At 56.0% G+C, this 24,345-nt stretch overlaps 1 protein-coding gene across 5 annotated transcripts in view; it reads right to left on the bottom strand.

Annotated features, from left to right (window-relative positions):
- epn1a (epsin 1a) overlaps positions 1-24,345 on the bottom strand; it is a 104,301-nt gene that overhangs the window by 57,771 nt on the left and 22,185 nt on the right. For all 5 annotated transcript variants that reach the window (XM_059957657.1, XM_059957660.1, XM_059957659.1 and 2 more), the window contains 3 exons: positions 21,079-21,788; positions 18,939-19,078; positions 18,585-18,659 (listed from right to left, as the gene is read on the bottom strand). In XM_059957657.1, coding sequence (XP_059813640.1) covers positions 18,585-18,659; positions 18,939-19,078; positions 21,079-21,556 — 693 coding nt within the window. In that variant the 5' untranslated portion in view covers positions 21,557-21,788. The remainder of the gene's footprint in view (positions 1-18,584; positions 18,660-18,938; positions 19,079-21,078; positions 21,789-24,345) is intronic.

Here is a 24,345-nt window from a genome sequence, read left to right as displayed (position 1 = left end):
GTGGTCAGGCAGAGTGAAACCCCCTCCACACCGTCCCATCACACACTCCCGGGGTCAGACACAGAGTGAAGCTCCCTCCCCACCATCCCAGCACACACTCCCGGGGTCAGACACAGAGTGAAGCTCACTCCCCACCGTCCCATCACACACTCCCGGGGTCAGACACAGAGTGAATCTCCCTCCACACACTCCAGTGGTCAGACAGAGTGAATCTCCGTCCACTCCGTCCCATCACACACTCCCGGGGTCAGACACAGAGTGAATCTCCCTCCGCACCATCCCATCACACACTCCCTGGGTCAGACACAGAGTGAAGCTCCCTCCGCACCGTCCCATCACACACTCCCGTGGTCAGACAGAGTGAATCTCCTTCCACATCGTCCCATCACACACTCCCGTGGTCAGACAGAGTGAAGCTCCCTCCACACCGTCCCATCACACATTACCGGGGTCAAAAAGAGTGAATCTCCCTCCACACCGTCCCATCACACACTCCCGGGGTCAGACACAGAGTGAATCTCCCTCCCCACTGTCCCATCACACACTCCCGGGGTCAGACACAGAGTGAATCTCCCTCCACACCGTCCCATCACTCACCCGGGGTCAGACTGAGAGTGAATCTCCCTCCACACCGTCCCATCATACACTCCCGGGGTCAGACAGAGTGAAGCTCCCTCCACACCGTCCCATCACACACTCCTGGGGTCAGACACACAGTGAATCTCCTTCCACATCATCCCATCACACACTCCCGGGGTCAGACACAGAGTGAATCCCCCTCCCCACCGTCCCAACACACACTCCCGGGGTCAGATACAGAGTGAATCTCCTTCCACACCGTCCCATCACATACTCCCGGGGTCAGACACAGAGTGAATCTCCTTCCACACCGTCCCATCACACACTCCTGGGGTCAGACACAGAGTGAATTTACCTCCCCACCGTCCCATCACACATTCCTGGGGTCAGACTGAGAGTGAATCTCCCTCCCCACTGTCCCATCACACACTCCCGGGGTCAGACACAGAGTGAATCTCCGTCCACACCGTCCCATCACACATTCCTGGGGTCAGACAGAGTGAATCTCCCTCCACACCGTCCCATCACACACTCCCGGGGTCAGACACAGAGTGAATCTCCCTCCCCACTGTCCTATCACACACTCCCGGGGTCAGATACAGAGTGAATCTCCCTCCACACCGTCCCATCACTCAGCCGGGGTCAGACTGAGAGTGAATCTCCCTCCACACCGTCCCATCATACACTCCCGGGGTCAGACAGAGTGAATCTCCTTCCACATCGTCCCATCACACACTCCCGTGGTCAGACAGAGTGAAGCTCCCTCCACACCGTCCCATCACACACTCCCGGGGTCAGACACAGAGTGAATCTCCTTCCACATCATCCCATCACACACTCCCGGGGTCAGACACAGAGTGAATCTCCCTCCCCACCGTCCCATCACACACTCCCGGGGTCAGACACAGAGTGAATCTCCTTCCACACCGTCCCATCACTCACCCGGGGTCAGACTGAGAGTGAATCTCCCTCCACACCGTCCCATCATACACTCCCGGGGTCAGACGCAGAGTGAAGCTCCCTCCACACCGTCCCATCACACACTCCCGGGGTCAGACACAGAGTGAATCTCCCTCCCCACCGTCCCATCACACACTCGGGGTCAGACTGAGAGTGAATCCCCCTCAACACCGTCCCATCACACACTCCAAGGGTGAGACACAGAGTGAATCTCCTTCCACATCGTCCCATCAGACACTCCCGGGGTCAGACACAGAGTGAATCTCCCTCCGCACCGTCACATCACACACTCCCGTGGTCAGGCAGAGTGAAACCCCCTCCACACCGTCCCATCACACAGTCCCGGGGTCAGACACAGAGTGAATCTCCTTCCACATCATCCCATCACACACTCCCGGGGTCAGACACAGAGTGAATCTCCCTCCCCACCGTCCCATCACATACTCCCGTGGTCAGACAGAGTGAATCACCCTCCACACCGTCCCATCACACACTCCCGGGGTCAGACACAGAGTGAAGCTTCCTCCGCACTGTCCCATCACACACTCCCGGGGTCAGACACAGAGTCAATCTCCCTCCGCACCATCCCATCACACACTCCCTGGGTCAGACACAGAGTGAAGCTCCCTCCGCACCGTCCCATCACACACTCCCGTGGTCAGGCAGAGTGAAACCCCCTCCACACCGTCCCATCACACACTCCCGGGGTCAGACACAGAGTGAAGCTCCCTCCCCACCGTCCCATCACATGCTCCCGTGGTCAGACAGAGTGAAGCTCCCTCCACACAGTCCCATCACACATTCCTGGGGTCAGACACAGAGTGAATATCCCTCTGCACCGTCCCATCACACACTCCCGGGGTCAGACAGAGTGAATCTCCTTCCGCATCGTCCCATCACACACTCCCGTGGTCAGACAGAGTGAAGCTCCCTCCACACCGTCCCATCACACATTCCTGGGGTCAGACAGAGTGAATCTCCCTCCACACCGTCCCATCACACACTCCCGGGGTCAGACACAGAGTGAATCTCCCACAACACCGTCTCATCACTCACCCGGGGTCAGACTGAGAGTGAATCTCACTCCACACAGTCCCATCATACAGTCCAGTGGTCAGAAACAGAGTGAAGCTCCCTCCCCACCGTCCCATCACACACTCCCGGGGTCAGACGCAGAGTGAAGCTCCCTCCGCACCGTCCAATCACACACTCCAGGGGTCAGACAGAGTGAAGCTCCCTCCACACACTCCAGTGGTCAGACAGAGTGAATCTCCCTCCACTCCATCCCATCACACACACCCGGGGTCAGACTGAGAGTGAATCTACCTCCGCAGCTTCCCATCACACACTCCTGGGGACAGACACAGAGTGAATCTCCCTCCACACCATCCCATCACTCACCCGGGGTCAGACTGAGAGTGAATCTCCCTCCACACCGTCCCATCGCACACTCCCGGGGTCAGACAGAGTGAATCTCCTTCCACATCGTCCCATCACACACTCCCGTGGTCAGACAGAGTGAAGCTCCCTCCACACCGTCCCATCACACACTCCCGGGGTCAGACACAGAGTGAATCTCCCTCCCCACTGTCCCATCACACACTCCCGGGGTCAGACACAGTGTGAATCTCCCTCCACACCGTCCCATCACACATTCCTGGGGTCAGACAGAGTGAATCTCCCTCCACACCGCCCCATCACACACTCCCGGGGTCAAACACAGAGTGAATCTCCCTCCCCACTGTCCCATCACACACTCCCGGGGTCAGACACAAGAGTGAATCTCCCTCCCCACTGTCCCATCACACACTCCCGGGGTCAGACACAGAGTGAATCTCCCTCCACACCGTCCCATCACTCACCCGGGGTCAGACTGAGAGTGAATCTCCCTCCACACCGTCCCATCATACACTCCCGGGGTCAGACAGAGTGAAGCTCCCTCCACACCGTCCCATCACACACTCCCGGGGTCAGACACACAGTGAATCTCCTTCCACATCATCCCATCACACACTCCCGGGGTCAGACACAGAGTGAATCCCCCTCCCCACCGTCCCAACACACACTCCCGGGGTCAGATACAGAGTGAATCTCCTTCCACACCGTCCCATCACACACTCCCGGGGTCAGACACAGAGTGAATCTCCTTCCACACCGTCCCATCACACACTCCTGGTATCAGACACAGAGTGAATTTACCTCCCCACCGTCCCATCACACATTCCTGGGGTCAGACTGAGAGTGAATCTCCCTCCCCACTGTCCCATCACACACTCCCGGGGTCAGACACAGAGTGAATCTACCTCCACACCGTCCCATCACACATTCCTGGGGTCAGACAGAGTGAATCTCCCTCCACACCGTCCCATCACACACTACTGGGGTCAGACACAGAGTGAATCTCCCTCCACACCGTCCCATCACACATTCCTGGGGTCAGACAGAGTGAATCTCCCTCCACACCGTCCCATCACACACTCCCGGGGTCAGACACAGAGTGAATCTCACTCCCCATTGTCCCATCACACACTCCCGGGGTCAGACACAGAGTGAATCTCCTTCCACATCATCCCATCACTCACCTGGGGTCAGACTGAGAGTGAATCTCCCTCCACACCGTCACATCACACACTCCCGGGGTCAGACACAGAGTGAATCTCCCTCCCCACTGTCCTATCACACACTCCCGGGGTCAGATACAGAGTGAATCTCCCTCCCCACCGTCCCATCACACACTCCCGGGGTCAGACGCAGAGTGAAGCTCCCTCCGCACCGTCCAATCACACACTCCAGGGGTCAGACAGAGTGAAGCTCCCTCCACACACTCCAGTGGTCAGACAGAGTGAATCTCCCTCCACTCCATCCCATCACACACACCCGGGGTCAGACTGAGAGTGAATCTCCCTACGCACCGTCCCATCACACACTCCCGGGGTCAGACACAGAGTGAATCTCCCTCCACAGCTTCCCATCACACACTACTGGGGTCAGACACAGAGTGAATCTCCCTCCACACCGTCCCATCACTCACCCGGGGTCAGACTGAGAGTGAATCTCCCTCCAGACCGTCCCATCACACACTCCCGGGGTCAGACAGAGTGAATCTCATTCCACATCGTCCCATCACACACTCCCGTGGTCAGACAGAGTGAAGCTCCCTCCACACCGTCCCATCACACATTCCTGGGGTCAGACTGAGAGTGAATCTCCCTCCACACCGTCCCATCACACACTCCCGGGGTCAGACACAGAGTGAATCTCCCTCCCCACTGTCCCATCACACACTCCCGGGGTCAGACACAGAGTGAATCTCCCTCCACACCGTCCCATCACACATTCCTGGGGTCAGACAGAGTGAATCTCCCTCCACACCGTCCCATCACACACTCCCGGGGTGAGACACAGAGTGAATCTCCCTCCCCACTGTCCCATCACACACTCCCGGGGTCAGACACAAGAGTGAATCTCCCTCCCCACTGTCCCATCACACACTCCCGGGGTCAGACACATTGTGAATCTCCCTCCACACCGTCCCATCACTCACCCGGGTCAGACTGAGAGTGAATCTCCCTCCACACCGTCCCATCATACACTCCCGGGGTCAGACAGAGTGAATCTCCTTCCACATCGTCCCATCACACACTCCCGTGGTCAGACAGAGTGAAGCTCCCTCCACACCATCACACACTCCCGGGGTCAGACACAGAGTGAATCTCCCTCCACATAGTCCCATCATACACTCCCGGGGTCAGACAGAGTGAATCTCCTTCCACATCGTCCCATCACACACTCCCGTGGTCAGACAGAGTGAAGCTCCCTCCACACCGTCCCATCACACACTCCTGGGGTCAGACACACAGTGAATCTCCTTCCACATCATCCCATCCCACACTCCCGGGGTCAGACACAGAGTGAATCCCCCTCCCCACCGTCCCAACACACACTCCCGGGGTCAGATACAGAGTGAATCTCCTTCCACACCGTCCCATCACACACTCCCGGGTCAGACACAGAGTGAATATCCCTCCCCACCGTCCCATCAGACACTCCCGGGGTCAGACACAGAGTGAATCTCCTTCCACACCGTCCCATCACACACTCCTGGGGTAAGACACAGAGTGAATTTACCTCCCCACCGTCCCATCACACATTCCTGGGGTCAGACTGAGAGTGAATCTCCCTCCCCACTGTCCCATCACACACTCCCGGGGTCAGACACAGAGTGAATCTCCCCCCACACCGTCCCATCACACATTCCTGGGGTCAGACAGAGTGAATCTCCCTCCACACCGTCCCATCACACACTCCCGGGGTCAGACTGAGAGTGAATCTCCCTCCACACCGTCCCATCATACACTCCCGGGGTCAGAAACAGAGTGAAGCTCCCTTCACATCGTCCCATCACTCACCCGGGGTCAGACTGAGAGTGAATCTCCCTCCACACCGTCCCATCACACACTCCCGGAGTCAGACAGAGTGAATCTCCTTCCACATCGTCCCATCACATACTCCCGTGGTCAGACAGAGTGAAGCTCCCTCCACACCGTCCCATCACACATTCCTGGGGTCAGACAGAGTGAATCTCCCTCCACACCGTCCCATCACACACTCCCGGAGTCAGACAGAGTGAATCTCCTTCCACATCGTCCCATCACATACTCCCGTGGTCAGACAGAGTGAAGCTCCCTCCACACCGTCCCATCACACATTCCTGGGGTCAGACAGAGTGAATCTCCCTCCACACCGTCCCATCACACACTACTGGGGTCAGACACAGAGTGAATCTCCCTCCACACCGTCCCATCACACATTCCTGGGGTCAGACAGAGTGAATCTCCCTCCACACCGTCCCATCACACACTCCCGGGGTCAGACACAGAGTGAATCTCCCTCCCCACTGTCCCATCACACACTCCCGGGGTCAGACACAGAGTGAATCTCCTTCCACATCATCCCATCACTCACCCGGGGTCAGACTGAGAGTGAATCTCCCTCCACACCGTCCCATCATACACTCCCGGGGTCAGAAACAGAGTGAAGCTCCCTTCACATCGTCCCATCATACACTCCCGGGGTCAGAAACAGAGTGAAGCTCCCTTCACATCGTCCCATCACACACTCCCGGGGTCAGACACAGAGTGAAGCTCCCTCCCCACCGTCCCATCATACACTCCCGGGGTCAGACACAGTAAATCTCCTTCCACATCGTCCCATCACACACTCCAGGTGTCAGACGCAGAGTGAAGCTCCCTCCGCACCGTCCCATCACATACTCCCGTGGTCAGACACAGAGTGAATCTCCCTCCACACCATCCCATCACACACTCCCAGGGTCAGACACAGAGTGAATCTCCCTCCCCACCGTCCCATCACACACTCGGGGTCAGACTGAGAGTGAATCCCCCTCAACACCGTCCCATCACACACTCCAAGGGTGAGACACAGAGTGAATCTCCCTCCACACCATCCCATCAGACTCTCCCGGGATCAGACGCAGAGTGAAGCTCCCTCCGCACCATCCCATCACACACTCCCGGGGTCAGACACAGAGTGAATCTCCCTCTGCACCGTCCCATCACACACTCCTGGGGTCAGACACAGTGTGAATTTCCCTCCCCACCGTCCCATCACACACTCCCGGGGTCAGACACAGAGTGAATCTCCCTCCACACCGTCCCATCACACACTCCCAGGGTCAGACACAGAGTGAATCTCCCTCCACAACGTCCCATCACTCAGCCGGGGTCAGACTGAGAGTGAATCTCCCTCCACACCGTCCCATCATACACTCCCGGGGTCAGAAACAGAGTGAAGCTCCCTTCACATCGTCCCATCACACATTCCTGGGGTCAGACAGAGTGAATCTCCCTCCACACCGTCCCATCACACACTCCCGGAGTCAGACAGAGTGAATCTCCTTCCACATCGTCCCATCACATACTCCCGTGGTCAGACAGAGTGAAGCTCCCTCCACACCGTCCCATCACACATTCCTGGGGTCAGACAGAGTGAATCTCCCTCCACACCGTCCCATCACACACTACTGGGGTCAGACACAGAGTGAATCTCCCTCCACACCGTCCCATCACACATTCCTGGGGTCAGACAGAGTGAATCTCCCTCCCCACTGTCCCATCACACACTCCCCGGGTCAGACACAGAGTGAATCTCCCTCCACACCATCCCATCACTCACCCGGGGTCAGACTGAGAGTGAATCTCCCTCCACACCGTCCCATCATACACTCCCGGGGTCAGACAGAGTGAATCTCCTTCCACATCGTCCCATCACACACTCCCGTGGTCAGACAGAGTGAAGCTCCCTCCACACCGTCCCATCACACACTCCCGGGGTCAGACACAGAGTGAATCTCCCTCCACATAGTCCCATCATACACTCCCGGGGTCAGACAGAGTGAATCTCCTTCCATATCGTCCCATCACACACTCCCGTGGTCAGACAGAGTGAAGCTCCCTCCACACCGTCCCATCACACACTCCTGGGGTCAGACACACAGTGAATCTCCTTCCACATCATCCCATCACACACTCCCGGGGTCAGACACAGAGTGAATCCTCCTCCCCACCGTCCCAACACACACTCCCGGGGTCAGATACAGAGTGAATCTCCTTCCACACCGTCCCATCACACACTCCCGGGTCAGACACAGAGTGAATATCCCTCCCCACCGTCCCATCAGACACTCCCGGGGTCAGACACAGAGTGAATCTCCTTCCACACCGTCCCATCACACACTCCTGGGGTCAGACACAGAGTGAATTTACCTCCCCACCGTCCCATCACACATTCCTGGGGTCAGACTGAGAGTGAATCTCCCTCCCCACTGTCCCATCACACACTCCCGGGGTCAGACACAGATTGAATCTCCCTCCACACCGTCCCATCACACATTCCTGGGGTCAGACAGAGTGAATCTCCCTCCACATAGTCCCATCATACACTCCCGGGGTCAGACAGAGTGAATCTCCTTCCACATCGTCCCATCACACACTCCCGTGGTCAGACAGAGTGATGCTCCCTCCACACCGTCCCATCACACACTCTTGGGGTCAGACACACAGTGAATCTCCTTCCACATCATCCCATCACACACTCCCGGGGTCAGACACAGAGTGAATCCCCCTCCCCACCGTCCCAACACACACTCCCGGGGTCAGATACAGAGTGAATCTCCTTCCACACCGTCCCATCACACACTCCCGGGGTCAGACACAGAGTGAATCTCCTTCCACACCGTCCCATCACACACTCCTGGGGTCAGACACAGAGTGAATTTACCTCCCCACCGTCCCATCACACATTCCTGGGGTCAGACTGAGAGTGAATCTCCCTCCCCACTGTCCCATCACACACTCCCGGGGTCAGACACAGAGTGAATCTCCCTCCACACCGTCCCATCACACATTCCTGGGGTCAGACAGAGTGAATCTCCCTCCACACCGTCCCATCACACACTCCCGGGGTCAGACACAGAGTGAATCTCCCTCCCCACTGTCCCATCACACCCTCCCGGGGTCAGATACAGAGTGAATCTCCCTCCACACCGTCCCATCACTCAGCCGGGGTCAGACTGAGAGTGAATATCCCTCCACACCATCCCATCATACACTCCCAGGGTCAGACAGAGTGAATCTCCTTCCACATCGTCCCATCACACACTCCCGTGGTCAGACAGAGTGAAGCTCCCTCCACACCGTCCCATCACACACTCCCGGGGTCAGACACAGAGTGAATCTCCTTCCACATCATCCCATCACACACTCCCGGGGTCAGACACAGAGTGAATCTCCCTCCCCACCGTCCCATCACACACTCCCGGGGTCAGACACAGAGTGAATCTCCTTCCACACCGTCCCATCACTCACCCGGGGTCAGACTGAGAGTGAATCTCCCTCCACACCGTCCCATCATACACTCCCGGGGTCAGAAACAGAGTGAAGCTCCCTTCACATCGTCCCATCACACACTCCCGGGGTCAGACGCAGAGTGAAGCTCCCTCCACACCGTCCCATCACACACTCCCGGGGTCAGACACAGAGTTAATCTCCCTCCACACCATCCCATCACACACTCCCAGGGTCAGACACAGAGTGAATCTCCCTCCCCACCGTCCCATCACACACTCCGGGTCAGACTGAGAGTGAATCCCCCTCAACACCATCCCATCACACACTCCAAGGGTGAGACACAGAGTGAATCTCCTTCCACATCGTCCCATCACACACTCCAGGTGTCAGACACAGAGTGAATCTCCCTCCACACCATCCCATCAGACTCTCCCGGGATCAGACGCAGAGTGAAGCTCCCTCCGCACCATCCCATCACACACTCCCGGGGTCAGACACAGAGTGAATCTCCCTCTGCACCGTCCCATCACACACTCCTGGGGTCAGACACAGTGTGAATTTCCCTCCCCACCGTCCCATCACACACTCCCGGGGTCAGACACAGAGTGAATCTCCCTCCACACCGTCCCATCACTCACCCGGGGTCAGACTGAGAGTGAATCTCCCTCCACACCATCCCATCACACACTCCCGGAGTCAGACAGAGTGAATCTCCTTCCACATCGTCCCATCACATACTCCCGTGGTCAGACAGAGTGAAGCTCCCTCCACACCGTCCCATCACACACTCCCGGGGTCAGACACAGAGTGAATCTCCCTCCGCACCATCCCATCACACACTCCCTGGGTCAGACATAGAGTGAAGCTTCCTCCGCACCGTCCCATCACACACTCCCGTGGTCAGGCAGAGTGAAACCCCCTCCACACCGTCCCATCACACACTCCCGGGGTCAGACACAGATTGAATCTCCCTCCACACCGTCCCATCACACATCCCTGGGGTCAGACAGAGTGAATCTCCCTCCACATAGTCCCATCATACACTCCCGGGGTCAGACAGAGTGAATCTCCTTCCACATCGTCCCATCACACACTCCCGTGGTCAGACAGAGTGATGCTCCCTCCACACCGTCCCATCACACACTCTTGGGGTCAGACACACAGTGAATCTCCTTCCACATCATCCCATCACACACTCCCGGGGTCAGACACAGAGTGAATCCCCCTCCCCACCGTCCCAACACACACTCCCGGGGTCAGATACAGAGTGAATCTCCTTCCACACCGTCCCATCACACACTCCCGGGGTCAGACACAGAGTGAATCTCCTTCCACACCGTCCCATCACACACTCCTGGGGTCAGACACAGAGTGAATTTACCTCCCCACCGTCCCATCACACATTCCTGGGGTCAGACTGAGAGTGAATCTCCCTCCCCACTGTCCCATCACACACTCCCGGGGTCAGACACAGAGTGAATCTCCCTCCACACCGTCCCATCACACATTCCTGGGGTCAGACAGAGTGAATCTCCCTCCACATAGTCCCATCATACACTCCCGGGGTCAGACAGAGTGAATCTCCTTCCACATCGTCCCATCACACACTCCCGTGGTCAGACAGAGTGATGCTCCCTCCACACCGTCCCATCACACACTCTTGGGGTCAGACACACAGTGAATCTCCTTCCACATCATCCCATCACACACTCCCGGGGTCAGACACAGAGTGAATCCCCCTCCCCACCGTCCCAACACACACTCCCGGGGTCAGATACAGAGTGAATCTCCTTCCACACCGTCCCATCACACACTCCCGGGGTCAGACACAGAGTGAATCTCCTTCCACACCGTCCCATCACACACTCCTGGGGTCAGACACAGAGTGAATTTACCTCCCCACCGTCCCATCACACATTCCTGGGGTCAGACTGAGAGTGAATCTCCCTCCCCACTGTCCCATCACACACTCCCGGGGTCAGACACAGAGTGAATCTCCCTCCACACCGTCCCATCACACATTCCTGGGGTCAGACAGAGTGAATCTCCCTCCACACCGTCCCATCACACACTCCCGGGGTCAGACACAGAGTGAATCTCCCTCCCCACTGTCCCATCACACCCTCCCGGGGTCAGATACAGAGTGAATCTCCCTCCACACCGTCCCATCACTCAGCCGGGGTCAGACTGAGAGTGAATATCCCTCCACACCATCCCATCATACACTCCCAGGGTCAGACAGAGTGAATCTCCTTCCACATCGTCCCATCACACACTCCCGTGGTCAGACAGAGTGAAGCTCCCTCCACACCGTCCCATCACACACTCCCGGGGTCAGACACAGAGTGAATCTCCTTCCACATCATCCCATCACACACTCCCGGGGTCAGACACAGAGTGAATCTCCCTCCCCACCGTCCCATCACACACTCCCGGGGTCAGACACAGAGTGAATCTCCTTCCACACCGTCCCATCACTCACCCGGGGTCAGACTGAGAGTGAATCTCCCTCCACACCGTCCCATCATACACTCCCGGGGTCAGAAACAGAGTGAATCTCCTTTCGCATCGTCCCATCACACACTCCCGGGGTCAGACACAGAGTGAATCTCCCTCCACACCGTCCCATCACACATTCCTGGGGTCAGACAGAGTGAATCTCCCTCCACACCGTCCCATCACACACTCCCGGGGTCAGACACAGAGTGAATCTCCCTCCCCACTGTCCCATCACACCCTCCCGGGGTCAGATACAGAGTGAATCTCCCTCCACACCGTCCCATCACTCAGCCGGGGTCAGACTGAGAGTGAATATCCCTCCACACCATCCCATCATACACTCCCAGGGTCAGACAGAGTGAATCTCCTTCCACATCGTCCCATCACACACTCCCGTGGTCAGACAGAGTGAAGCTCCCTCCACACCGTCCCATCACACACTCCCGGGGTCAGACACAGAGTGAATCTCCTTCCACATCATCCCATCACACACTCCCGGGGTCAGACACAGAGTGAATCTCCCTCCCCACCGTCCCATCACACACTCCCGGGGTCAGACACAGAGTGAATCTCCTTCCACACCGTCCCATCACTCACCCGGGGTCAGACTGAGAGTGAATCTCCCTCCACACCGTCCCATCATACACTCCCGGGGTCAGAAACAGAGTGAAGCTCCCTTCACATCGTCCCATCACACACTCCCGGGGTCAGACGCAGAGTGAAGCTCCCTCCACACCGTCCCATCACACACTCCCGGGGTCAGACACAGAGTGAATCTCCCTCCACACCATCCCATCACACACTCCCAGGGTCAGACACAGAGTGAATCTCCCTCCCCACCGTCCCATCACACACTCCGGGTCAGACTGAGAGTGAATCCCCCTCAACACCATCCCATCACACACTCCAAGGGTGAGACACAGAGTGAATCTCCTTCCACATCGTCCCATCACACACTCCAGGTGTCAGACACAGAGTGAATCTCCCTCCACACCATCCCATCAGACTCTCCCGGGATCAGACGCAGAGTGAAGCTCCCTCCGCACCATCCCATCACACACTCCCGGGGTCAGACACAGAGTGAATCTCCCTCTGCACCGTCCCATCACACACTCCTGGGGTCAGACACAGTGTGAATTTCCCTCCCCACCGTCCCATCACACACTCCCGGGGTCAGACACAGAGTGAATCTCCCTCCACACCGTCCCATCACTCACCCGGGGTCAGACTGAGAGTGAATCTCCCTCCACACCATCCCATCACACACTCCCGGAGTCAGACAGAGTGAATCTCCTTCCACATCGTCCCATCACATACTCCCGTGGTCAGACAGAGTGAAGCTCCCTCCACACCGTCCCATCACACATTCCTGGGGTCAGACAGAGTGAATCTCCCTCCACACCGTCCCATCACACACTCCCGGGGTCAGACACAGAGTGAATCTCCCTCCGCACCATCCCATCACACACTCCCTGGGTCAGACATAGAGTGAAGCTTCCTCCGCACCGTCCCATCACACACTCCCGTGGTCAGGCAGAGTGAAACCCCCTCCACACCGTCCCATCACACACTCCCGGGGTCAGACACAGAGTGAATCTCCTTCCACATCATCCCATCACACACTCCCGGGGTCAGACACAGAGTGAATCTCCCTCCCCACCGTCCCATCACATACTCCCGTGGTCAGACAGAGTGAAGCTCCATCCACACCGTCCCATCACACATTCCTGGGGTCAGACACAGAGTGAATATCCCTCCGCACCGTCCCATCACACACTCCCGGGGTCAGACACAGAGTGAATCACCCTCCCCACTGTCCCATCACACACTCCCGGGGTCAGACACAGAGTGAATCTCCCTCCACACCATCCCATCACACACTCCCGGGGTCAGACAGAGTGAATCTCCTTCCGCATCGTCCCATCACACACTCCCGTGGTCAGACAGAGTGAAGCTGCCTCCAAACCGTCCCATCACACATTCCTGGGGTCAAACAGAGTGAATCTCCCTCCACACCGTCCCATCACACACTCCCGGGGTCAGACACAGAGTGAATCTCCTACAACACCGTCCCATCACTCACCCGGGGTCAGACTGAGAGTGAATCTCACTCCACACCGTCCCATCATACACTCCCGGGGTCAGAAACAGAGTGAAGCTCCCTCCCCACCGTCCCATCACACACTCCCGGGGTCAGACGCAGAGTGAAGCTCCCTCCGCACCGTCCAATCACACACTCCAGGGGTCAGACAGAGTGAAGCTCCCTCCACACACTCCAATGGTCAGACAGAGTGAATCTCCCTCCACTCCATCCCATCATACACACCCGGGGTCAGACTGAGAGTGAATCTCCCTCCGCACCGTCCCATCACACACTCCCGGGGTCAGACACAGAGTGAATCTCCCTCCACAGCTTCCCATCACACACTCCTGGGGTCAGACACAGAGTGAATCTCCCTCCACACCGTCCCATCACTCACCCGGGGTCAGACTGAGAGTGAATCTCCCTCCACACCGTCCCATCACACACTCCCGGGGTCAGACACAGAGTGAATCTCCCTCCCCACTGTCCCATCACACACTCCCGGGGTCAGACACAGAGGGAATCTCCCTCCACACCGTCCCATCACACATTCCTGGGGTCAGACAGAGTGAATCTCCCTCCACACCGTCCCATCACACACACCCGGGGTGAGACACAGAGTGAATCTCCCTCCCCACTGTCCCATCACACACACCCGGGGTCAGACACAAGAGTGAATCTCCCTCCCCACTGTCCCATCACACACTCCCGGGGTCAGACACAGAGTGAATCTCCCTCCACACCGTCCCATCACTCACCCGGGGTCAGACTGAGAGTGAATCTCCCTCCACACCGTCCCATCATACACTCCCGGGGTCAGACAGAGTGAATCTCCTTCCACATCGTCCCATCACACACTCCCGTGGTCAGACAGAGTGAAGCTCCCTCCACACCGTCAAATCACACACTCCCGGGGTCAGACACAGAGTGAATCTCCCTCCGCATAGTCCCATCATACACTCCCGGGGTCAGACAGAGTGAATCTCCTTCCACATCGTCCCATCACACACTCCCGTGGTCAGACAGAGTGAAGCTCCCTCCACACCGTCCCATCACACACTCCTGGGGTCAGACACACAGTGAATCTCCTTCCACATCATCCCATCACACACTCCCGGGGTCAGACACAGAGTGAATCCCCCTCCCCACCGTCCCAACACACACTCCCGGGGTCAGATACAGAGTGAATCTCCTTCCACACCGTCCCATCACACACTCCCGGGTGAGACACAGAGTGAATATCCCTCCCCACCGTCCCATCAGACACTCCCGGGGTCAGACACAGAGTGAATCTCCTTCCACACCGTCCCATCACACACTCCTGGGGTCAGACACAGAGTGAATTTGCCTCCCCACCGTCCCATCACACATTCCTGGGGTCAGACTGAGAGTGAATCTCCCTCCCCACTGTCCCATCACACACTCCCGGGGTTAGACACAGAGTGAATCTCCCTCCACACCGTCCCATCACACATTCCTGGGGTCAGACAGAGTGAATTTCCCTCCACACCGTCCCATCACACACTCCCGGGGTCAGACACAGAGTGAATCTCCCTCCCCACTGTCCCATCACGCACTCCCGGGGTCAGACACAGAGTGAATCTCCTTCCACATCATCCCATCACACACTCCCGGGGTCAGACACAGAGTGAATCTCCCTCCACATAGTCCCATCATACACTCCCGGGGTCAGACAGAGTGAATCTCCTTCCACATCGTCCCATCACACACTCCCGTGGTCAGACAGAGTGAAGCTCCCTCCACACCGTCCCATCACACACTCCTGGGGTCAGACACACAGTGAATCTCCTTCCACATCATCCCATCACACACTCCCGGGGTCAGACACAGAGTGAATCCCCCTCCCCACCGTCCCAACACACACTCCCGGGGTCAGATACAGAGTGAATCTCCTTCCACACCGTCCCATCACACACTCCCGGGGTCAGACACAGAGTGAATCTCCTTCCACACCGTCCCATCACACACTCCTGGGGTCAGACACAGAGTGAATTTACCTCCCCACCGTCCCATCACACATTCCTGGGGTCAGACTGAGAGTGAATCTCCCTACCCACTGTCCCATCACACACTCCCGGGGTCAGACACAGAGTGAATCTCCCTCCACACCGTCCCATCACACATTCCTGGGGTCAGACAGAGTGAATCTCCCTCCACACCGTCCCATCACACACTCCCGGGGTCAGACACAGAGTGAATCTCCCTCCCCACTGTCCCATCACACACTCCTGGGGTCAGATACAGAGTGAATCTCCCTCCACACCGTCCCATCACTCAGCCGGGGTCAGACTGAGAGTGAATCTCCCTCCACACCGTCCCATCATACACTCCCGGGGTCAGACAGAGTGAATCTCCTTCCACATCGTCCCATCACACACTCCCGGGGTCAGACACAGAGTGAATCTCCTTACACATCATCCCATCACACACTCCCGGGGTCAGACACAGAGTGAATCTCCCTCCCCACCGTCCCATCACACACTCCCGGGGTCAGACACAGAGTGAATCTCCTTCCACACCGTCCCATCACACACTCCCGGGGTCAGACACAGAGTGAATCTCCTTACACATCATCCCATCACACACTCCCGGGGTCAGACACTGAGTGAATCTCCCTCCCCACCGTCCCATCACACACTCCCGGGGTCAGACACAGAGTGAATCTCCTTCCACACCGTCCCATCACTCACCCGGGGTCACACTGAGTGTGAATCTCCCTCCACACCGTCCCATCATACACTCCCGGGGTCAGAAACAGAGTGAAGCTCACTTCACATCGTCCCTTCACACACTCCCGGGGTCAGACGCAGAGTGAAGCTCCCTCCGCACCGTCCAATCACACACTCCCGGGATCAGACAGAGTGAATCTCCCTCCACATCGTCCCATCACACATTCCTTGGGTCAGACTGAGAGTGAATCTCCCTCCACACCGTCCCATGACACACTCCCGGGGTCAGACAGAGTGAATCTCCCTCCCCACTGTCCCATCACACATTCCTGGGGTCAGACAGAGTGAATCTCCCTCCACACCATCCCATCACACACTCCCGGGGTCAGACACAGAGTGAATCTCCCTCCACACCGTGCCATCACACACTCCCGGGGTCAGACACAGAGTGAATCTCCCTCCACACCGTCCCATCACACACTCCCGGGGTCAGACACAGAGTGAATCTCCCTCCACACCATCCCATCACACACTCCCAGGGTCAGACACAGAGTGAATCGCCCTCCACACCGTCCCATCACTTACTCGGGGTCAGACTGAAAGTGAATCTCCCTCCACACCGTCCCATCACACTCTCCCGGGGTCAGACGCAGAGTGAAGCTCCCTCCGCACCGTCCCATCACACACTCCCGGTGTCAGACACAGAGTGAATCTCCCTCCCCACCGTCCCATCACACACTCCCGGGGTCAGACACAGAGTGAATCTCCTTCCACATCGTCCCATCACACACTCCCGTGGTCAGACAGATTGAAGCTCCCTCCACACCGTCCCATCACACATTCCTGGGGTCAGACAGAGTGAATCTCCCTCCACACCGTCCCATCATACACTCCCGGGGTCAGACAGAGTGAATCTCCTTCCACATCGTCCCATCACACACTCCCGTGGTCAGACAGAGTGAAGCTCCCTCCACACAGTCCCATCACACACTCCCGGGGTCAGACACAGAGTGAATCTCCCTCCACACCATCCCATCACACACTCCCGGGGTCAGACACAGAGTGAATCTCCCTCCACACCGTCCCATCACTCACTCGGGGTCAGACTGAGAGTGAATCTCCCTCCACACCGTCCCATGACACTCTCCCGGGGTCAGACAGAGTGATTCTCCCTCCACACCGTCCCATCATACACTCCCGGGGTCAGACAGAGTGAATCTCCTTCCACATCGTCCCATCACACACTCCCGTGGTCAGACAGAGTGAAGCTCCCTCCACACAGTCCCATCACACACTCCCGGGGTCAGACACAGAGTGAATCTCCCTCCACACCATCCCATCACACACTCCCGGGGTCAGACACAGAGTGAATCTCCCTCCACACCGTCCCATCACTCACTCGGGGTCAGACTGAGAGTGAATCTCCCTCCACACCGTCCCATGACACTCTCCCGGGGTCAGACAGAGTGATTCTCCCTCCACACCGTCGTATCACACACTCCCGGGGTCAGACAGAGAGTGAATGTCCCTCCACACCGTCCCATCACACACTCCCGGGGTCAGACACACAGTGAATCTCCCTCCGCACCGTCCCATCACACACTCCCGGGGTCAGACACAGAGTGAATCTCCCTCCACACCGTCCCATCACTTACTCGGGGTCAGACTGAAAGTGAATCTCCCTCCACACCGTCCCATCACACTCTCCCGGGGTCAGACGCAGAGTGAAGCTCCCTCCGCACCGTCCCATCACACACTCCCGGGGTCAGACACAGAGTGAATCTCCTTCCACATCGTCCCATCACACACTCCCGTGGTCAGACGGAGTGAAGCTCCCTCCACACCGTCCCATCACACATTCCTGGGGTCAGACAGAGTGAATCTCCCTCCACACTGTCCCATTACCTTGTCATGTTCCTCCTTGCTAAGGCTGAGAGCCAGCTGCATTTGTAAATCTTCGCCATGGACTGGAGGTGATCTCTGAGGGGTGAATTGGATTAAGATTAGATTAGTTTCTGATTTCACAGACTCCTCAGAAGGTTTGCTGTATGAATTAAATCTTTTATATTTATCAATAAGCAGGAGTACTTGGTTGAGAACACTGGAATTGATGGGCTGAATGGCCTAAATCTGCTCCTATTTATAACCAGTACAAAGAAACACAAAGGCATTTTTCTGACTATGCGTGGAAGGACCACTGTAACTACCCCTCTGCTGAGTCCACTCAGCCCTGGAGCTACTGCTAGCCCACTGCCTTACCTGCTCGGCCTCCTCCTTGCTCATGGCCAAGGCCAGCTGAAGCTGAAGCTCCTCTTCGCCCGAGCTCTGTGGCCAGGCCTGGTCCATGTCTGGCGGCCCACGTAGGGTGGCTGAGGGGGCCGATGGCGCAGAGGAACTGGCTGTGAGGGGGGTAAAGAGAGGAGTGTGAGTCGCACAGCTCCACACTATCCCCACGTACAGACAGGTGACTGGTGGAAGAAATGTTGGCAGACACATAGTACTACCCCCTCACAGCCTCTCTCCTACCCTCCTCCCCTTTGCTGCCTTCCCATGTCCCATCACGCACTCCCAGGGTCAGACAGAGGGGGAGAGGAAGCAGCGTCCAAATCCAGGGATAGACTGCAAAGGGATAGGGGTGTCAGGGAGTGATGTGAGGAGCCACGAAGAGTCAGTGACCTTGACTGTGGGTGTCGAAGATGGGAACTGGTTTCCTGTAGTGAGTGCTGAGACCCCCAGAATCAGGTTATCTTGTTAGAGATTCAGCGGGAACAGGCACAATGAGCCACTGGAAGGAACGCACAAACTCAGGAGAATTGAACTCCGAACCCTGACACCCCAACTTGTAACAGGGCCTCCCCGGTGGCCATTTTATTAGGTACACCTGCTTGTGAATGCAATTGCACTAATTGTAATGTACTAATGACACAAATGTCATAACACATACTGGTGATATTAAACCTGATTGTGATGCAGATGCTGAAAGTCTTAAGCAACACACACAAAATGGTGGAGGAACTTTGGAAATGAATAATTAGTCAACGTTTTGGGCCGAGATCCTTCAGCACGAGAAGATGCCAGAATAAAAAGATGGCGGAGGGGGAAGGTGATAAGTGAAGCCAGGTGGGTGCGAAAAGTCAAGTACTGGAGAAGAAAGAAAGATAGGAAAGAAGAATGGACCATGGGAAGGGAAGAAGGACAGAACCCAGGACCGGCGGGGGGGTGGGGGGGGGTGGTGGTGGTGGTAAGTTTGTCTACCGGGAGAAGTCGATATTCATGCCATCAGGTTGGAGACTACCCAGATGCAATATAAGGTGTTGCCCTGAGGGTGGTACAAGAGGAGCTCATAGATCAACATGTTGGAATGGGAATTAAAATATTTAGCCATTGGGAAGTCCCGCTTGTGGTGGATGATAAACAGCACGGAAGACCCTGGAGGAGCTCAGCAAGTCAGGCAGCACCTATGGAAAGGAATAAAGAGTCAACTTTTCGGGCCAAGACTCTTCTTCAAGATGAAGGGAAGGTTTCAGCCTAAATCAGCAACTCTTTATCCCCGTGCTGACCTGCTGAGATCCTCCAGCATTTTGTGTGTATTGCTCAAGATTCCCAGCACCTGCAGAATCTCGTGTTTATAATTGTCAATTCAGAAATCTGATGGCAGAGGGGAAGAAGCTATTCCTGAATCATTGAGTGTGGGTCTTCAGCCTTCTGTACCCCCTCCCCAGTGCTGGTAATGAGAAGCAGACATGTCCCAGTTCCTTAGTACAAAGAGGAGTTGTTGTGAGGTAGTGTTCATGGCTTCACAGACCATTCAGAAATGGCGGAGGGGAAGAAGCTGTTCCTAAAACATTTAATGTACCTCCTCCCTGATGTACCTTCCCTTCAGAGCTGAGTGCTGAGACTCAAGGAAAATTGGAGCAGCCATGATGAAATGGCGGACCAGACTTGATGGGCTAAGTGGCCCAATTCTGCTACTATATCTTATGGTCTAATACCATTAATCAAGGGATCCGTGGATCCCAGATCAGGAACCCCTGGCCTAGATAGCACATCCTCAGAATAGAGGAATGTCTATTTAGAACTAAGATGAGGAATTCCTTCAGCCAGTGTGGGATATGCAATGTCACAGGCAGTTGAAGAGTCTTAGGATATACTTGAAGAGGTTAATAGGTTCTTGATTAATTGAAGGTCATGGGGAGAAAGGAGAATGGAATGAGCGGGATGTGGTGGGAAAGACTCACTGGGCTGAGTGGCCCAATTCTGCTCTCACGTCGTAAGGTTACAAGTGCTGAGATGAAACCTAGTGGGCTTCCTCGTACCGAGGGATTGCTGAACTCCCTGGGGAGTGTCCCCACACCACCCCTTCCCCCATTTTGACCAGCCGCGCCCCGCTGGCTCTCACCCGTGGCAGCCTGTGCCAGCTTCTCCTTGGTCTTGAGGGCGTGTGCCCTTTCCTCCTTCAGTTTCTCCTCATCCTTCAGAAGGGCCACCAGCTGCTTGGCCTTCTCCCGCACATTGACGCCCTGGTCTTTGCCGTCGCGGTCAATGTACTGGAAGTCTTTCAGGGTCTGCACCGCATATATGTTCTCGCGGCACTGCTGGGCCACCCGCTCAGAACCGGTCTTCACCAGGTACTCGGCTAGCGTCAGCGCCTTGTAAACGTGCCGCCAGTTCTTGCCGTGGTCGTTCAGCCGCCTCCACACCATCCCCATGATCTCGGTGAAGGCCGCCACATTGTAGGTCAGATCGGAGATCTCGCACATGAGGGAGCTGGAGGGGCCCCAAGGGTCATTCGAGGTTGCCTCCCTCACCTTGATCTCTGCCTCAGAGTAGTTGTGGACTATGTTCTTCACCTGACGCCGGAGGGAAGAGGTTGACATCTTGGCGAGCTGGAGGGGGCAAGGGAGAAGCAGCTGCCGATGGAGAAGGGAACGAGGAGGGAGAGGGTGTGGGGCGGGGGGGGGGGGAGAGTGAGGGGAGAGAGGCAGAGGACAGCTACCCTCAGGTGGTGGGGAACGAGGGAGGGGGGTGGGGGGGTGAGGGCAAATCACCAACTACTTGTCAACAGTTGGCTGGAGCTGAGCCCATGCGGCATCTTCGTCAGCGGTGGAGCTTGCAGGAAAAGAACACGGTGTTAGTACAGTGAGACCTCTGGCCTTCCATGTTATGCCAATGTTCCCAATTTGACCCTTCCCTCCTTTCATCCTCCGTCTCTCCAAAGAGAAAAGCCCTGGCTCACCTCAACCTTTCCTCGCTTTCTAAATCTGCCTGTATCCTCTCCTATAATGAGGCACCGTGAAATGACCAGAGTATTCCAACCCTGCTCTCAACCAGGGTTGTATAATTATCACTTTGCTGCTGAGAACTCAATCACACGACTAACAAAGGCCAACACACCTTAAGCAACCCTTCCACTTATACAGCATCTCTGAGGACGTGGACAAGATCTCTCTTTAACCCTGCCTTCAAGCTCGACCTTCCAAAGTAAATCTCCTCACACTTCTCCAGGTTGAACTCCATCTGCCACTTGCTGACCCACAGCACCATGCACAAGCACGTTGAGCATGGAGGACAGTTACACAGAAGATACAAAAGCCACTCAGTGCTTCTCCATGGCAACTATGTTGCCCAGCCAGCTTCTCCCATCTGTGTTTGACCCATGCACCCTAAAGCCAGTCCACTCAGGATGGTTTTGTTAAGGGAAAATCTTGCCTGATAAATCTGTTGGAATTCTTTGAAGAAACAAGAAGCAGAATAGACAAAGGAGAATCGGTGGCCCTTTCGGAGAATGGGCAAAGAAATGGTAGATTGGAGAATAAAGGCATGGACTATTGTCTAAATGGAGAAAATTCAAAAATCAGGAATGAAAGGGTTAATGTATGAGGTGTGTTTGATGGCTCTGGGCTTTGCTCAAGTTTAGAAGAATAGTGGGGCGGGGGGGGGGGGTAGAATCTCACTGAAACCTATCAATTATTGGAAGACCTAGAGAGAGTGGATATGGAGAGGATATTTCCAATAGTGGAGGTCCCTTCACCACTACCCCTCTGACCCACAACACAGGTGCCCCTCAGGGCTGTGTCCTAAGCCTGTTCCTTTACTCTCTGTATACCCATGACTGTCACCACCCACAGCTCCAGTCTGCTATAATTATATTTGCTGATGACACTACATCAATTAGCCTCATCTCAAATAATAATGAGGCAGCCTACAGAGAAGAACTCATCACCCAGACACACTGGTGTCAAGAAAACAAACTCTCCCTCTTTGTCACTAAAACAAAGGAGCTGATTGTGGATGACAGGAGGAATGGAGACGGGCTAACCCCTGTTGACATCAGTGGATCTGGGTTGAGAGGGGAAACAGCTTTAAGTTCCTTGGCATACACATTACCGAGGATCTCACGTGGTCTGTACGTACCGGCTGTGTGGTGAAAAACGCAGAACAGCAGCCCTTTCACCCCAGGTGGTTGAAGAAGTTTGACACGTCCCTAAATCCTAAGAACTTTCTACAGCGTCACAATTGAGAGCATCTTGACTGGCTGATCACTGCCTGGTATGGGAACTGTACCTCCCTTAATCGCAGGACTCTGCAGAGAGTGGTGCAGACAGCCCAGCGCATCTGTATATGTGAACTTCCCACAATAGAGACAGGTGTGTAAAAAGGGCCCGAAGGCTGGGTATGACTGGGTACCCAAGTCACCCCAACCACAATCTATTTCAGCCGCTACCATCTGGGAAACGGTACTGCACCATTAAAGCCGGGACCAAAAGGTTCTGGGACAGCTTCTTCTACCAGGCCATCAGACTGATTAATTCATGCTGGTACGATTGAATTTCCATGCTATACTGACCGTCCAGTCCTCATGTATGTGAAGAATGTAAGAAATCAACTCCTGGACCAGAGGGCTCAGACTCAGAACAGAGGTGAGGCGGAGGAACTACTTTAGCCAGAGGGTGGTGAATCTGTGGCCAAGTCACTGGCTATATTTAAAGTGGAGGCTTGTAGCGATGTGCTACACGCGGCGCTGCAATAACCACACGGAGTCGGTGAGCTGCAGTTACAAAAGAGGTTTATTCAAACTTCACGGCCTCGCTTTAAAGCCTTCCTGATCCCGCCCTCCCCGGGCGGGAATACTGTAGGGGGCACATATTCACAGTCCCGTCCCGCGCGCGAGCTTTTCCCCTCGCTGGCGAAGCAGGCTTGGCGCCCTCTTTGGGACCGGCCTCAATGCCGCTTTGTGAGCAGTTTCAGTGCGCTGGGAAGTGGGTCGCCACAGGCTGATAGTTACAGGGAGAAGGCAGAAGAAGAGGGCTAATAAATCAGCCATGTTGGAACGGCAGAGCAGACCATCTTCCCCCCCAATGGCAGAAGGGTGAAGAGAAAATGTCCAGGCTGGGTGGGGTCTTTGATTTTGCTGGCTGTTTTACTGAGTCAGTGGGAAGTGTGGACAGTGTCCATGGAGGGGAGACTGCTGTGTGTCCACAACTCTCTGCGGTTTCCTGCGGTCCCGGGTGGAGCAGTTGCCGTTCCGAGCTGTGATGATCCGGATCACATGCTTTCTGTGGGGCATCTGTGAGGGTCGACGGGGACGTGCTGAGGAAGTAGGGGTATTGGTGGGCTTTCCTGGCTGGGAAGTCAATGATTGACCCAGGACCGGCTTTTGGTGATA

Source organism: Hypanus sabinus (assembly GCF_030144855.1).
Source record: "Hypanus sabinus isolate sHypSab1 chromosome 24 unlocalized genomic scaffold, sHypSab1.hap1 SUPER_24_unloc_7, whole genome shotgun sequence".
Classification (NCBI taxonomy): domain Eukaryota; kingdom Metazoa; phylum Chordata; class Chondrichthyes; order Myliobatiformes; family Dasyatidae; genus Hypanus; species Hypanus sabinus.
This window is presented reverse-complemented; position numbering and strand designations above follow the sequence as displayed.